This window comes from Globicephala melas, chromosome 16, assembly GCF_963455315.2.
Source record: "Globicephala melas chromosome 16, mGloMel1.2, whole genome shotgun sequence".
In the NCBI taxonomy this organism is placed as follows: Eukaryota; Metazoa; Chordata; class Mammalia; order Artiodactyla; family Delphinidae; genus Globicephala; species Globicephala melas.
Genome location: NC_083329.1, coordinates 2,692,701 through 2,710,200, shown reverse-complemented (window position 1 = coordinate 2,710,200; position 17,500 = coordinate 2,692,701). Strand labels below are relative to the sequence as shown.

At 52.0% G+C, this 17,500-nt stretch overlaps 1 protein-coding gene across 3 annotated transcripts in view; it reads right to left on the bottom strand.

Annotated features, from left to right (window-relative positions):
* EBF3 (EBF transcription factor 3) overlaps nucleotides 1-17,500 on the bottom strand; it is a 116,522-nt gene that overhangs the window by 33,526 nt on the left and 65,496 nt on the right. For all 3 annotated transcript variants that reach the window (XM_030832099.2, XM_060286300.1, XM_030832101.2), the window contains exons 7-8: nucleotides 5,752-5,833; nucleotides 1,804-1,921 (exon numbers count right to left, since the gene is read on the bottom strand). In XM_030832099.2, coding sequence (XP_030687959.1) covers nucleotides 1,804-1,921; nucleotides 5,752-5,833 — 200 coding nt within the window. The remainder of the gene's footprint in view (nucleotides 1-1,803; nucleotides 1,922-5,751; nucleotides 5,834-17,500) is intronic.

The following is a 17,500-nucleotide window of genomic DNA, read 5'->3' as shown; positions in this document are numbered from 1 at the left end:
ATCCCAGAGAGCACCCCGTCATATTCTGTAGGGCTCTTGAGAACTGGGCATTAATTACAGAGCAACAAACAAAAACCTTCCCACTGATGACTAATGCCTCCCTCTCAAAGACCTATATGTGCTAGCTCTCAGTCACCTATTTGCATCTTTTAATTATGAGTCATTTGGGGGGACTGGGTAAGATATTTCAATCTCTTGCAAGCAAGTGACTTGGTTTAAACGTTGATTAAAAAAATTGAAAAACAAACCTAAAATAATCTCGAGCGAGACTGCGTCTGCAAATAGCTTTTGATTAGTTGGGTTTTATCTCCAAGGCACCCACGAGTGGCCTTTATTTTTCTAAATGCTATATTTTCTGCTTACAGTCAAATGCTTTTTCATGCTACTTACAAAAATAAATACTTGTACTTTGCTCAGATCATAATAGCTCATTAGAGGAGGCTGATGTTGGACCCACTCTACAACCTAACACCAGAGGGCTGCGGGGGCCTCGTGAACCTATCACGTTGCCAGCGCTGGCTCTCTGGGGAAGCGGGGCGCCGAGGACGGGGATCCAGCCTTCTTAATTGTGAACCTCATTAGTGATGGTTACTAAGCAAAACACACACCTACCTTCAGTGCATTGGAAGGAGATAAACAGTACGTCACAGATTCTAATGACCCTGGCACCCAGGGCGACCTTTAGTTATTATATTTTTGTTCTCTTACACCTTAGTCATTAATGTAGAAAAACAAATTCGTTTACTTTGTGGACCGCAGCAGATTCACAAATTGTCTTCCAGTTTTTACGTCTGAATCATATTTCATTCTGATGACCTGCACGGGCTTCATTCATTTTCCTGTGTACATGTCTGTCTGTCTCACGGGCGGCCCCTAAATCCAAGACCTCAGTCTAGAGGATGTGTCTTCTAACTGCTTAGTTTTATGGGTTCTTTTGCGCTAAAGAATTTAACCATGCTGTTTTGTTTGCAATTCACTTAAAAACAAAAAAACCTCACATTACTTTCCCAACAATTCGTATTGGTCAGAATCTCATGGTTTTCGTGAAATGTCTTAGAGAGGAAAGGACCTCATGTTGGAGGGGAGGTGACACGTGGCGGGACCCGCGCGTCCGCACGGAGCTGGTGACAGGGCGACTTGTGAAGGCCCAGGGTCTGTGTGTTGCTGAAGTTTGACTTACACGCCTGCCTGCCTGTCACCCTTATCGAAATTCTTCTCTTTTAACAAGCAGTCCATCACTTGAAAGCATTTGGTTAGCAACATTTTATGCCGTTTTTTTCCTCACCCCCTCCACCCATCCCCCACGTGTGAATACCCATGCGCGTGCACGCGCGCACACACACACACGCACACACACACGTCCGCTCTCCATGGAGGGCCAGGAGGTCCTTGAAGTCCATGAGCTCAGGCTCACGGGACCAGGATGTGAGCGCCCACCAAAAGGTGCCCAAAGCATCTGGGGATGAGCCGGATGGGGGCTAGACAAGCCAAAATAAAACCAAATACGTTAAAACTGCAGGAAAAGCGCTCAGCAAAAGAAAGCTTAGACACAGACAAACCAATAACGTGAGGGCCATGGCAGGTGAGGTGGGCGGGAAAGCTGAGACCGCCAGTGAGGGAGGGGAGAGGGACGCCGGGGCGGGGGCTGTCCCAGGGACGGGGGTCTGACCCGCGAGGGGGCCTGGCGGGAGCAACTGGGCGTGAATCAACAGAAAGGATGGCACAGAGAAAAGGAAGCATCGCAAATTAAAAAGAAGGCATGTAGCATGTGCCTACCATTTTCCAGATAAGAAGGGGCCGTACCTTCTGACGGGTCCAGGCGGCGGGCCCGCCGCCCGTGTTTGGAGTTGTTGTGCACAAACATGTTGTCAGACACGGCCAGCACGTGGCCGTCCACGTTGACCGTGGTCGACACGACAACCTGCAGAGACAAGCGCAGGTGAAACCGGAGTCGGAGGTGGAGGCGGGGCCCTGCCAGGTGTCAGGCCCCTTCAGGGGTGCCCGGCAAGCCAGCCCCCAAGGTCTCGAGCCGGGCACCCACTCCTGCTCCCGGATCCCCCTCGAGGCCACGTGCGCGCACAGCGTTTTTGGCTAATGGGGTGTGTGGGCAGTTTTGCTGTGACTCACGATTGCTTCTCTTCCAGACCCGCTGCGCTAATTACAGTTTAATCTCCTGTTATGCTAACAAGTGAATTCAATCCACAGAAATATTCTTCTCACCATTAGCTTCAGAGACACCCCTCCAGCCACTCACTTTAAAGCTATTTTGATTGATCTGTTCACATATTGATGAGATAGTTGATCTAATTAAAATGAGTTCACTGGAGACTGTCCTTCCTGGAAGAGTTGTGAGGGTTCAGAGTTGCCCCCCTCCCAAAAAAAGGCTTCATAAATCAGAAGCTCCTTCTGCTACCCACATCCTAGCATCAGATGATCCCTGGGTCAACGTCACAATTACGTCCAACATCTGGTAATGAACGTTTTTGCATCTGAAAAGGCCGAGCTGAATAGGAATAAAATGGTTTCAGTGCAGGGAAAGTGCCCTTTCTCAAGTTCATGGTGAAGGACGGCGAGGATGGCTAGCACCTGCTCTACCAAGGGAGTGTGATCCTGTGGGAGGGAAAGGCGCGGCCCTGAGGTCCAGGTTCGGGGTGCGGGTGGCCGGGGAAGAGATGGGGGCCGGGCTCCCCCACATGCTCAGTGCTTCGCAGAAGTAAAAAAGGAAGTCACACTGGCAGGGACGCCTTGAGGACCCCAGACGTCCTCCCAGGGGAGCTTGGAACAAGCACCCCAGAATTGGCACCCCCCACCTCACGGACCCAGGAACTAGGAAATTACACCGGCCTTGAGCATTTCCTTGGACAGAGGCAGGTCTGTATACTGCATTATTTCCAGAATAGCTGGGGTAGCACAGATGTGAGCGCAGGTTCAGTCTGGGTCTTACATCAGGACCTGGGGGCCGGAGCCTGGATTTGGGGTGGAGAGAGCCCGGTTCTTTGCCACGTTTGGGCAGTGGAGAGGGCTGGTACCACCTAGAGAACCACGACCCCACGGAGAAAAGCTGGGCAGGAGGGTGGGCACACGTCAAGGCATGCCACGTATGGTGAGTTCAAAGCCACAGCTACAGTGGACCTCCGTTAATGACGAGCCAGACCGATGCAAGATGCTAATAACAGAGGAGAGTCGGGGGGAGGGGAGGCCAGGGGCTCATGGGAATTCTTCACTTTCTGTGAAATTTTTCTGTAAACCTAAATAAAACTGCTCTCAAAAAGAAAGTCTACTAGTTAAGAAAAAAATGATACATAAAAGTGATTGTAAATAAATACGATTTTTTAAAAAGCAAAGCTGCACACTTATATGTTAATACATCTGGGAGTAACTGATTTTTTATAAAAATCTCAGGCCCCACAAGAAGCCCGTGAAGCAGGACCGGTACCCACCGCACCCACAGTCCCGCAAAGGAAGGGGACACCTTCCCAGACGACTCTCTCTGGCTGTGGGCACTGCCAAGATCGTTAAAGTCTCCACAGCATCAGGCCCCTCTGGGCCTCAAAGTAATGTCAGTGCCACCACAGCATCCCCAGGTCCAGGCTCAGACGTCTCAGCATCATCTCTCTCAACTATCTCCGTTGCCCTAGCAGGGGTGGCTCTGACCCCACTCTGGGGCCACTACTCGCCTGGCAGCCTCTACGCAGGGGACGCAGGGCTGCCGGGGTCACAAAGGCACCCTCCTGGCAGCCTGTCCACCAGGCCCCGCCCTGGGTGCAGGGGGACCTCTACCGACACTTCCCCTGAATGGGGTGCAAAGACACAGGACTAACCCCGAGCTGCAGACTTGATTCTCTTTACGTTCCTAAACCGTGAAAAGTTAAAGAAACAAGAAAGGGTAAAAATCAAAATAAAAAGGGACACTGTCGGGCTTCCCTGGTGGCGCCGTGATTGAGAGTCCGCCTGCCGATGCAGGGGACATGGGTTCGTGCCCCGGTCCGGGAGGATCCCGCATGCCGCAGAGCGGCTGGGCCCGTGAGCCATGGCCGCTGGGCCTGCGCGTCCGGAGCCTGTGCTCCGCAACGGGAGAGGCCACAGCAGTGAGAGGCCCGCGTACCGCAAAAAAAAAAAAAGAAAGAAAAAAAAAGGGACACTGTCTTTGCTCCGTCGTCTCTATATAGGTCAGTCACCAAGGGAAAAGCATAGCTGAGCAGAGAAAGCAGACAAGCTGTGTTTGTTTCTCGGCCGGGCCAGCCCTGCGGTGCACCTACAGAAAGGTGCTGAGATCGTGGTGCCCGCTGGAAACGTCGTGTAAGCCCTGATCTAGTGTTAAGTCCAGTTAAACCTCCTGAGAGGCAGAGAGATTAGCTAAAGAGAGGGAGGAAGTCCTTCTAGTAACTGCGGGCTCCACCTGCGACTGACGCTGCCTCAGCCACTGGCGAGCCAGTGTGTGACCTCCACTCTGCTCGATGGACCAACGTGAAGCCTCGCACAAGAGGAGCGGAAGCCCGCCCCACTGTCTGCAAGAGACGCCGCCCCCAGGGTCAGGGCATGGCTGTCGGCGGGTCCACCGGCTCCACCGCTCTGACTGGTTGGTTGGATGTCAAGACAGATGTCACATTTCGCCTGAAGACTGAAGCATAACTTACATTTCTAAGAAAAAGCCTCGAGTGATTTGATGGTAAACTAGCCTAAATCCCACAGAAGAAGTATTTGGTAACATCCAGCCTAGCAGTGAGCTCCCAAATTCTTCTCTGGTGGGTACGGACCAGGAGCCACCTGGTTTTGGATCCCAGCCCAGATATTTTTACAATTAAAATCAGCAAAACAATCCATCATGTTTGCTGAGCACCCTTCACCCCGAAGTCACCTCCTAGTCGTTCACAAACAAAGGCAAGAAGACCATGACTGCCTCAGAATTCATCCCTGAGCCCAACTGGCTCTCCACGCCTCTCCTCAAGAGGAAATCCTCTGATCTGAGGATAACTAACCAGAGGACTAACGTTAGCCTGGGTTCAGGAACGCGGTCTAGCTCCGAGGTGTGAAATTAAGGAGGCGAGAACAGCCCAGCCTCAGGGGAGGGAAGCTGAGCTGGGGAGACATTCTGGAATTGGTAGAGGCCTGCGTGGAACAGGTGCAGCCCCCTCAGTCCTGAGTACACCCCATATATTACCTAGCGGTCCTCCCCTACCACAGATCAATCCATCCCTAAGGAAGAGCTTCAGCGTGGGCTCCAAAGTCTAACCAAGTGAACAAGCATGAAGAGCAAGGTGCAACTGAGGAAACAGACGAAGTGAGATGCTAACCTTATGAGGACTCTACTTGCAAAAATCCTGAAACAGTCATTTTGAAACACACCCACCGGACTCACCATGATTGAATGTAAGACAGACTCCACCTTAACCCACAGCCCCGATCACTCTGATTTCGGGGTACCCCGCCGCCCAACACAGAGGGCCAGGGCGGTGTGCACTGCCCCAGGAGGCAGAGGCACACCCTGTCATCAGAGCAAAAGCGCAGGTCACGTTTCCAGAGCCAGCTTCACTTGGTCACGGGCCACGACTGGGCTCCACGACTCTGGCGGACTGGGGTGCCAGACCATTTCTAGAGCTTTCGATTTAAATGTTCCTTCAAATGAGCCCATCCTGGCTCATTTGCACCCAAAGCCCCTGAGAACTAAAGGTTGGTTTCCGAACAATTGCAACTTCAGGGAATTCAACGTTCACAAGTGTTAAGTCCGGACCGCGGTCCAGAATCGTGTACCTGGAATCTTCGCATGTCCCGAGGGTTGCCTGCATTCTTCAAACAGTTCTGATTGCACTTGAGGAAAAACTTTAGAAAGAATCTATAAAAATACAAAAAATGGATATTCGTTAGGGTTATCAGACAAAAGACACAGACTTTTTTTGAAAGACACTCTCGCATGGGGAGCCGACCCCCATACCACCTGCTGGCTGCCCCGTAGGGGGCGATAGGGAGAGAGAGAGAACTCGGAGAGGCCAGGCAGGCACCTCTGGGTCCACTGGCCACTGTGGAAGATCTCCACACAAGGAAGCGGTGACTTACATTTGCCTGGACACTGGGGGTTTCCAAGCTTTATCATAACAACCGTGACTTAAATTGGCCATTTCTCACCTGGATCTTTGCACGACCATTAATCACTGGGGACCTGTCCACCCCAGAGAGGGCTGCCAGCTTCAGCAAATAAAAACACAGGATGCCTAGTTAAATTTGAATTTCAGATAAACAACGAAGAATTTTTTAGGCTAGGCCTGTCCCAAAGCATACCTATCCTAAAAAAAAAAAAATTATTTCTCCGAAATTCAAATTTAACTGGACGTGCTGAATTCTACCTGGCAACTCGAGCCCAGGGACCATGACTGCCTAGGTAAACACGATTTTAAAGATGGGCTTTTCAAGTTACAATAGGTATGACTCTTAAGAGAAGATCTGGGGTGCTGTTTCAAGGGCAGCGACGACTTCTATGAAGTCGTTGGTTTTAAGGGACCTACGTGTGGTTTTAAGGGACCGATCAAGGCCCCCCCCACCCCCCCACCATGAGGCAAGGAAACCGTCGCTTAGGGGGAAGGGACCAGGCGCTGCCCTGGTTGTAGGGGAGGCTAGTCGCAGAGCTGTTTCTGCTTCCCGCCAAGGCCTGGCCTTGTTCTGAAGCATGACGTTTCAGGGGTCCTGACAGAGCGTTGAGATGCTGTGACAGAAACATCATCACCTTGTCCTCCCCATTCCCGCGTGCTCTGTGACAAACATGGAAGCTCTGGCTCACAACAGGAACGCGTGGACCCCGGGAGGCCTGGCTGCACCGCCAGCCACGGGAGAACGGGGGGTCTCGGCCCCGCACCAGCTCGGCTCGTCTGGAGAAGGCCGCCCGCATCCTGGGGCCTCTGGGCTGACACCCTGTCCACGAGGCTATCAACAAACGTCTCCTCTATCTTCTTTCCAAGTATCCTCTGTCCTACTGGTTGATGACTCATTTTTTATGAAGTTTCACACGACTTCCCTGACTTCAAGCGGACAGTCAAGGTTCCTTGCAGCTGACTATCATATCAGAAAATACAAAGATCTGGGAGACTGAGATGCACGTCTCCAGCTGCATTCCCAACATGCCCTGGACGACTTTCCACCGGGGCAGAGGAAAAGCCGACGGATGGGAAGAAGAATAGTGGCCACTGAATTAAATTTCCTTACAGCCCGCACGGCCTCACTATTTTAGGCCAGAATTTACATCTTTTATTAACTCGCCTCACCTACACACTTAGCTCGCCGCGCCTCTGAACACCATCTGCCGTCAGCATACAGGAGGCTGCCCGGCCGTCCACCCACCAATTTCTAACAACCACGGTGCAATTAAGCTCCACGCACTCCGCAGCGAGGGAAATGAAGCGCACCTGCGGCCACCCTGCGCCCAACCGCGTGAGGGCCTAACAAGGTGAGGGCGGCACGAAGTTATCGTCCTGTCAGGCAATTAGGTTCTCACTTTGGGGGCAGCCACATGGCGCAATTACGCCTCACGTTACCACCCAGCTAATCTCCAGGCAGGCGCCGGCCGGAGCCGCTCATCTGCACGGAGCCGACGGGGGGAGCTTTCGTGCGCTCTGATTTCTGCCCCCGCCAGAGGAGGTTTCTTTCAATTCCGTGATGTCTTTTTAGCCAGCTCTCACCCTTTCACCTCCCGGAGAGCAGAGCGGGCACCGAGCCTGAACGGCCCTCGCCGGGCATGGTCACTGTAGGCGTGAGCGGCCTGGCCCCCGTGGGCCTTCACTACCGCCAGCTGCAGAAATGGGCAGAGTTGGGCGCTGGGCCCCCTCACCACCCCGAGCATCTCGGGGTCAACTCCGGAGCAGCGGGGTGTGTGTGCACGCACACACACACACACACACACACACACGTTTTGGGTGCGTAGGCAACGGTAGGATTCTTTTCAAAGTTTCTCAAAAAGCGGCGCGAGGACTTAGAAAGACCTGCAGGTCTGGAGCGTACGGCCCTACAGAGCAGGATCCCTCCCGGGCACTCGGGCCCCAATTACACACACGAAATAAGGCCCAACGTGCGCAGGAACGGACGCAGGTTGGGCCCTTATGGAGGGAGAGGAGCCTTGCGCTTAGCGTTCACCCTCATTTCGGCTCCTCGAGGATCCAATCAGGCCTCCTCGAGGTGGGCGGCACGGTCCGGCCAGCGCGTGGCTCCCGACCCCGCGCACCGTCACATCCGGGGCGAGCGTGTGCCTCTGCTAGCGAGGGCTCGCGGGCCTTGGGACGTGCGGGTAGGGTGAGGAAGGAACGCGGACGCGGGAAGTCAAACGGTGGTTCTCATCCTTTACTCAATTACCCTTTAATTGGCTTTTTTTCTAAGAACTATCTGACAGGCACTTTACATATCTCACTTCTAGAGTCTGGTACACAGAGGATTTAATACTCTTGTTATGAAAGGAAAAATCTTTCCTATGTCAGAAAATCTTTGGCTTCAACACCAATAAACTCTTTATTACTGCTAACCATGGATTTGCTGCTCGATGGCAAAGAGGCGATAAAAACTCTAACCTGTCATTAGTACATTACGCTTAATTGTGTACAGTGTGCTCCCGGCTGCATCTGTTGGCCCATCATCAAAATGACCATTATGTACACTAATTCCCTGACCCTGTCTTTATTTCCCTAAAGAGTCATCATCTTTCACAGTAGGTACCAGAGTAAATCAAGCTTGAAATATGGGCTTTATTTACTTGTTTCTCCCAGGCAGGAGGGGAAGCAGCAGCTCAGGGCAAACGGCTACACATCCGTCGGAACTCCCCAGTAACGTTCCGCTCGGAAACGGCACACAAAATCCTGGAAAGTTCTCAGCAGCGATTAGAAGGGGGAAAGGTGTGATCTCATTACTCTGGAAGTCAGGTTTCCTCTTTTAGGGCGCGCGGGGATCAGCAGAGAAGCCACGTGGGTGATCTCCTTCGCTCTTAGGAGAGCTGGTAACAACAGGCTGCCTCTCCCGACTCTGGGGCATCCTGTGAAGATGAGCCCAGGGGCCCTCTATCTGGGAGGCAGGGGTGGGAGAGCTGCTGGGTCCAGACACTGAGAGCTTGAGCCTGAGCTGGAGACTCCAAGGCCGCCCTCCCTTCTGCAGGGACAGTTATGCTCAGCAGAAAGTTCAGTTTGGTCTCGGTGGCATTTGTGCCAGCACCCTCCCCAATAATGCCAGTGCCCCCTGAAGTGCTCAGCGGCAGGACACGGGCACCTTCAGCGGGGCTCGAACAGCAGGACTGACCGTGTTAGCTGGAGCCCACTCCGGGGGCTTATCACGCAATAAGGGGCGAGCCCTCACCTCAGTAACGGATTTCAAAGTCTGCTCCCCTTCTGTGTGTTTAAGCTATGAATTAGTTCATTTATATTTACTTTTATGAAGCTGATTAACCAGGGCTTCTCTATCTGATGAAAATCATTTTAATTGTAGTGTTAGGCTCCTGTGTAATATCCATTACATTATGAACTGTTTAAATTCTACATGGGTATTGTGTAAATTGGCCCTTTGTGGGCCAGCAGGCAATTAGGACCAAACACTCTCCTGTAAGCGGCTACAGAACTTTGTGGTGTTGTTCAGGACAATCAGAAACAAAGGAGGCTGTTTAATTGTAATTTAATGGAATATCAAGGAGTCCGTGGCATTAGACGCTGGCAACAGAGAGCAGGAGAGAAAAATTAACTGCAATTATGTTTGATTAAAGCTATCCTTCTCAATAATCAGCGGTCCTGACAGGCCACGGGGCTCTAGTGGGTTCCAGGATGGCGAAAGGTGCTGAGCAATATTAGGGCCAATAAAGGGGGTATTAGCATCGCTAATTACAGCCCTGCAAAACCTGTAAAGGGGGCCTCTGTGTATTGTAATGTGTGAAGTAATTGGCCAAGGCCGTTATCAATTACATAAGGAATGAATTTGGTTTGTCAGAGAAAAGCTGATGAGATGCATCTCCTCTGACACCGGCCCCTTCCCTCCTGTTTCCAGCAGCTAAGAACTTGCCCACTCTTACCCAAAGCTGCAACTTACCAATGGCCAAATCACTGATAAAATTATCTTGCCAGCAAGCGTTAGGTAATTAATACCACTCATCCTCGCCGCCTTCCCTGCCACTGCCGTTCCTCACCTAGCCGAAGCCACTAATCATGTCATAATGATTTCTTTCCCTCTGGTCAAAGGAGAAATGGATTGTCTCCTTAGAAATGCAGTGGGCTTGGCGTGCGCACCCTGGTGATTGAGGAGAAAAAGGAAACTTGGAGCTGTCACAACGGCTGTCCTTTGCATGTGGCTATCACATGTCTGCAACTACCTATTCGCACGCAGCATCTCAGGAAACACTATATGCAGAGATTTAAAAAAACTTTTTTAACCGTCGAGTTTTAGACTGTCTCAGGGCCTGGTCTTGCGGGTGCTTGGAAACAGGAGTGACCGCAAGCTTCAGGGCCATGAGGCTGCAAGTCGGGATACCCAGGTGGGCCCCCTGAGCACGGGTGACGGGCACACCCAGGACAGAGCTCCGGCTTCCAGCAGCCCCTCCCGCATGTGAGCCCAGCCTCAGTCCGAGCGGCCACGGCCTCCTCTCCTGGCCCTCGATCACAAGTGACGTGGGAAACCTGAGTCCAGGGTCGAAAAGTATTGGTATCTGGGGCAGGGCTGGAGGTCCCGATTTTCCACCTTAAGGCTGAGCTCTTAACAAGCAGCAAACTAATGCCACTGGATAGGCCTCCACGTCACCCATCAAAACTCCCAGAGCATTTGTGTGTAAATCACGGCGCTGACAGCTTCCGGGGTTCCGGGAGGGCAGGGACCCCATTCCCGATCGAGCCCCCACGTCTTTAGTGACCGCATCCAGGACGCAAATCCAGAAGGCTCTTTTCATACCTAATAACCTTGACAAGGAAGAGTGAGTAGAGAGAAGCGGCCAGAAGACGCAGCTGGGAAAGTCGCCACCCTCTGGTGGCCGCCAGGGGCTGCGGGGCTGGGGAAGTGCCTGATGGGCACGGGGTCTCCTTTTGGGGGGTGACAGAAATGTTCGGAAGGAGACGGTGGTGGCTGCACAGCCCTGCGACCGGGCTGAACACCGCTGAGCCGTTCCCCTTTTGAAAGCGGGTAACTTCGTGTGCCGCCCACCTCGCTTCCATTCGCCACCACAGCGAGGAGGTCCCCGTCCAAAGGGACGAGAAGCCCCACAGGGCAGCGGCCCCTCTCGGGGTGTCGGTCGCTGGGGCCGCTACTGCCCTCTTGAAGGGAAATAGCGAAAGAGTCAAATTAAAAGATAGGGCCTTTAAGAGACTTTTCCCTGACTGATAAGGAAGTGACCGGTGGTGGAGTGCTTGCCTCCAAGTCCCGGCTAATTACTGGGAAGTCCCTGAAAGCAGTGGCCGCAGCTGTGGTGTGCGCCGGGCCATCAGTCGCTGCGGTATTGATTACTGAGCAATCCTAGCCGATCGGCTTCTGGGGCCCAGAGACAATGTGCTTCCTTCAGAAAACCTGTAATGAGCAGTTCCTATACACGAGTACACTCTGCTGACATCAGATCTGTGCACTGAGATAGTACACAGGTCAATACGTATCGGATTTCCAAACTGCGAGGGTCTTAATGTCAGGCCTCTCTTTTTCTCCCACTCCTGCCATTAGCTATGACTGGGCTCACGTCCTGTAATGCCATACGGGAGGGAAAATCTGCTCCATTAGTCTGATTTATTCTTCAAATATGCCATGACAAATTGCTTTAACACCAGACTTATTAAATTCTTGTGCATTTCAAGTTATGGGTCGCATATACTTGTAGTGCCTGCATGACGTCATCAGGAAGGGGCCGGGGGGGGGGGACGGGGCTGAATTTTACAGCTGGGCCCAGATGGCCTTTGTGAGGGGCCTCCCTCCCGGGCAAGAGGGCTGGGGCTGCCCGGCTCCCCACTGCGGGTTCCTCGTCCCCGTGGGCGCCGTCCCCCGGCACGCATGATATCCTGCATGTAAATGCAGATGGAGGAGGATTTGAAGATATCCACGGCTTGACTCGCGGTTCAACAATTACTGGCCTTTGTCTGGAGGTTCCTGCTCTACTGTAGCAGAGGCTGTCTCTAGTGGACCGGGGCTATTTTACTTTCCCTCGCTGTAGTAACCACACCGCATTAACAATATTTGTACTACAATCGCCAAGGGACCCACTTCCCAGATTCTATCACTTCTTTATCTCCTGACAAATACCTCACTATCGAACATTATTAGGTTTAGAAAATTAACCCTTCGAGGTCCACAGCCACACCAGGCCCCACCGTCCCTCCAAAGAGCCTTATCGCTAAATTTCTGCTATAATGGTTTTTCGTTTCATCACAATTTCAGCAGCGGCTGTCAAGAGGCACTTGCAGATACCGTGATCTTGTACTTGTGCAATGATTCTCATTAAAATGATGCCAAGGAGATCTGATGGGATTTAATAGCTTTGCCGGCCAGTTCCATCTCCACGCCCATGACAGATCCTGCCGAGCCCTCCTTCTGGAGAAACGGGTACGACTCGCATTAAACTTTTCTGGGTGGCTTTAGTGTGTTCAGATAAGTAAAACCCAGGTAGACGTTCTCGAAGCAAATGCGTGCCCAAGCTCTGCGCTCTTCCGTTACCCCCCCCCCGGCTTGCTGTCAGGATTCTAGTTAGTATTTTCTGTAACTGGTCCTGATAGCTCATGATAGTTTTGATAAGGTTATCTGTTTAAAAGAAGTCAACCGCACAACACAGAAGAAATGTGAAGTGCGCTATATTTACACCAGGCTTCTTGTTTCAAGTGCCTATCTTTCTTTCTCCCCCTTTACCTATTTCTCTATTTCTAATGGGCGATGCGGCATTGACATTATTTCCCCAGCAGATCATTCGCCCTGTCAATCAGTCTGTATTTTGTCTTTCGCTGCGGGCTCATTAAAACAGCTTCCTCACTCCCTCTGGACACTGCTCTCTATTTGCCAGCTCTGATCACGAAGCTCCTTATTTAAGAAAAATGCCAGCATCACTTGTCTCACGTCAGATGCACCCCCTGACTTGTTGCCAGCTCCAGGGGAGACTTTTACAGAGACTTCGTGTGCAGAGATTAAGTGCCTATGCTTATCCGAACTTAGGGTTTCAAACCTCTCCCACCGAACGGGCGTGCGTTCGGAGGGATCTGAAGATGAGGGGATCACCCCTCTTGCCACTCTGATTTCTGTCGGCAGCAGAGAGCATCCTCAAAACAAACACGAGGTTTTTTTGGTTGGGGTTTATTTCCCCCCCGCCCAATCTCCAAGTGGGAGAGACCTTGTTCGTGTTTTCCTATTCAGACACACGTTTTCCTCGTCCATGCCAGCTTGCTTAATTAAGAACCATCATCTTCGTGGGCTGAATTATTAATAAAAAAAAAAAATCACATTTTAAATCAGGCCTGTGTGTGCACACAGGACACCAGTGTCGAACCTGCCTACGCCGGCCTCTCTAGCCTTTTAGGTCCTGATTAAAAACTTATTAAAACATTATAAATGATTAATGGGAGCCCAGCTCTCAGTGGCAATTATTAGTTTTCATGCAGGTAATGCAGCTTAATGAGGGGCACATGTGTGCAAAGCTTTACCTTCATTACTCCTGCGTGTCAACAAATACAAGAGAAATGTGTGTCCGGGTCATCCATTACTTGAAACAGCACCGAGCCTTCCCTCTTCCCCTCCCTTTGTTGATGAGCCAGGAGCCGTAAATTAAGCCCTTTCTGTGGCTCGGGGAAGAACCAAGGTGTTCAGATCACGGTCCCGCCTGCCCAGCTCCCCACGCCTCCGCACAGCCCTGTGTGTGAATATTATTGCACAGATTCTCTTTCCTGGAGCCCTTCGTCACGTGGGAATTTTGCACGGGAATTGCTGCAGGTTGTCATTGTCTCGGCTTGGAAACGAGCTCCTGACACCCAGAGCCGATTGGGCGTCTTTGCTCCAGTTTGGAAACGTTCGTGGAGGAGTCTCACTCCATCCTGCCAGCGCCGCATTCGTGATACGTGGTTTCCCTAAATATCTGGACGTGGTGCGTTCCAAGTGCCCGTGTCCTGGTGTGCAGGGATCGCGCACACCCGTGTCCCCCCCTGGCCAGAAAGGCGCTCTCAGGCTGCACCGCAGAAACACAAGGGAATACCCGTTGGCGGGCGCCCGGCTGCAAGGCAGAGATGTCGGGGCGAGCCCGGGCTGGGGAAGAGGCTGGATGCTGAAGAGACGCACGTACGATGCCGAGAGTGGGGAGCCCGCATCGCTTCGCCCGCCCCACCTGGGACCCTCAGGCCGGGCCAGCGTGCAGCCCACAGCCGGGAGCGGGCGGCTCGGCCCAAGTTCCCAGTCACCTTTTATTTTCTGTTTTTGTGACAAGCAGTCAGACCCGGGCTGATCTCCGCTATCTGTTTGAAGAGTATTCAGGACTATTTGCATCACTTTATCGCTAATGTATAATATATGGCTTTAAAGTGGGCCCAAGCACTGTCTTGTTACCGAGCATGAGAAAAGTAAGGGCAATAAAGATACATCAGCCGTCTCGAGCACAGCGGCTATCATGCGAGCGAGAAAGGTTGCTGCTTCGAGTTAAGAGGCAACCTCTCTGCCTGCCTAAGACAATGGAAGAGCAAAGAAAATGTCAAATCAAGAAAAGCTGGATTTAGAGATGAGGCGGCCCAGAGTGACGCCGGTGCCATGTTTTGTGAAACTATGATGCTGTTGGCAGCAAAGACCCGTGTTTCTGATTCATCTAGGGCCGCATGGCAAAGCCTTGTCAGCCTGTGCAAGGCATAAATAATTCAGGGTGAGAGACGGCAATTACAGGGCCCTGCACAAGCAAAATGAATATTTTATGAGGACTAAAACTGCTCTGGAATGAATCACACACACGGCGTCGCACACACATGGCAAGGGGCTCACACATGGCAGCCCCAAGAACAGAGAAGCGTGGCCCTCATCTCCTTCCAGGCTGTGGACTGGAAACCCAGCGGATGGTAATCAGCGAACACAAAAAAGCCTCCCCCCCACCCCCACCCCTCGCCTGGCCGGGGCTGCCGGCTCCCACGCTCCCGAGAGATGCTCGGCCCCTAAAACGCCCGGCAGGGAGGCCGGAGACCCTTGACTGATACAGCCCACGAGTCTGCTGTTAAGTGCATAGTTCTGAACTAGCATGGTGGGCTTGCTTATTGTTTCAGTTGTTCAAACTATTGCTAGGCGTCAGCTGGGAACCTTCCATTGGTGAGCAGGTGATCTGGATGCCGGTCCAAGGGGAAAAAACAGCTCTGTTGTCCTGGATGAAACTGAAGAGAGCTGAGGTAGGCGGGGCCGCGTGAGCCCGGTGAGCGTTGCCCTCACCGCCCCAACTCCCCGCCTGAGTTTTCATTTCCTTCCCAGGTGAAGCACGTTCTGCGCTCTGCCCCTGTCTTCTGGACCTGAATCCTACAGGGTCCAGGTCACCGAACAGGAGGGCCGGGACCACGGCTTTTTATGTCCAAACTCGCACGCAAAAGTTGCTTTCCCCGCTTTGAAAAGCGGTACCCTGCTAATGGGGGTAGGATTATGGCAAAAGAGATCTTAAAAGGCTGAAAGGATGGTTTCATCTGTTACATTTCCTCCAAAAAATGCTCCTGAACTGCTAGGAACAAATAACAACATTGTTCACAAGGCCGAGGAGGCCAGTCCCACTGGTGAATGGCCATTGTGTTTGTCCAGCTACTGATACCTGGGCTTTTGTGGAGGAAAGAAGGCCGGGGGCTGTGACATCAACACAGCACAAGTGTCCCTCTGTGCAGACACCCCGAGAGGGTCCTCACTGTGGTGGAAACCAAACACCAGATCCCTCAGAGAAGGATTTTCTTTAAATCCAACTCCAATGCATTGTTTATGAAAACAAGGCTATTAGGTATATTAATAATTTGATAAATAGGGATTTGCCTTTAATTATTCATGAAGAACATTTGGCAACAGTAAAATTATATTCACAGAACAGGTTTATAAACCAGCTAATTATAAATTAAGTATGCAAGAGAAAATTGCTAACCTTGAAATTAAAATATTTTATGATTCTGCAATTACAAAAGAAAAAAGGTAGAGAATGATCAAAACCCCAGTGTGAGCAGAGTACACAGGACCCTACAGACGGCACAGTGTGGGCTGGGGGAGTGACAGCAGAAAACATGGGCCAGGAAAAGTGGCTCCACCTCCCCCTGAAGCCCTAGGAGTGGAGGTGGCCTCCAGGCAGCACCACTCTGCTTGTTCTGCTCAACTGCAACTCTCCAAGAGGCTAAGCTGACAGAACCAGCATCCATCCCGACGAGGCAGCTTAGCATCCTCAGGAAGGCCCTGCCTGCTCTCTGCAAAGGACCCGGTGTGTCCCCTCTGCCTGCTGTCCAGCCCGGGCACGCGGACAGGCCGGCGTGTTCCCATCACTGTGCTCGGGACCCCCAAGGAAGCCCCCGAACGCCCCTCTGACCCCCCACTTCACTACCCTCCTACTGGGGCGGGCTCCACACTGAGCTGGGGGTCCAGAGGGACAATATTGGTGCTGATGTCAGAGAGGCCCGCAGTACCGCCGGTCCCCACTAGAGGGCTTCTCATGGCGGCGTCAGTGGGGAGCAGGCAGATGCCCCGGTGCTGCCGGGATGCAAACAAACTTGGGACCAACCTTCCTCTGAGCTGGGTCATCCCAGCTCACTCTCTGACTCTTCCAGAGGACTTCATGGTCAGAGGGCTCTGTCCACACCCACCCACGGCCTCTGCAGCGCAGCACCCCCCACCCCCGGAGCTAAACGCCAGAAGCACACCCCTGGTGAGTTTCACAAACATTTCCCTTTCCTCATCTGATAAGAAAAGATACAGCAAAGCTCGCTGGTGGGATGAATTGGGAGATTGGGATTGACAATATATACACTAATATATATAAAATAGATAACCAATAAGAACGTGCTGTAGAAAAAAAAAGTCTAAAAAAAAAAAGACACAGCAAAGCTTTCCTTCACCTTTTCACGACTAGATATCCTCACCCTTAATTTGAGCAGATGTCAAAAGAATTAAGGAAAGTGACAGGATGAATTAATTGAATTAATTTCTTTTTTAAAAGAAAGAAGCAAAAAGTCAGACATATTCCTTAACTTCTCTCCCCCTGGCTTTGCCCCATGTGCTGAAAAGGCAGCCTGCAAGGCTCAGAGGGCACAGGGGCCAGCCCTGCCTCTGACGCCCTCAGACGCGCTCACTCAGATGCCACGTGCTGTCTTCACTCTCCTGAAACAGAGAGAAAATGAGCAAAATCCACTGAAGTGCCGTTGCCTCTTTCTGCTCATGAAGAGTCTTGACTTCCCCGAGAGTCAAAAGCCCCGTTAATTGCTCCCGCAGCAAAGACTACGGCGCGGGGCACCCCTTCCCGCCCCTGCGCCACCCCGGCACTTCGAGACACAGCTGCGGGTCAGGCAGCCAACCAATCGGGAGGGCTCCGGGAACTCAGATAATGAAAATTTTTTCA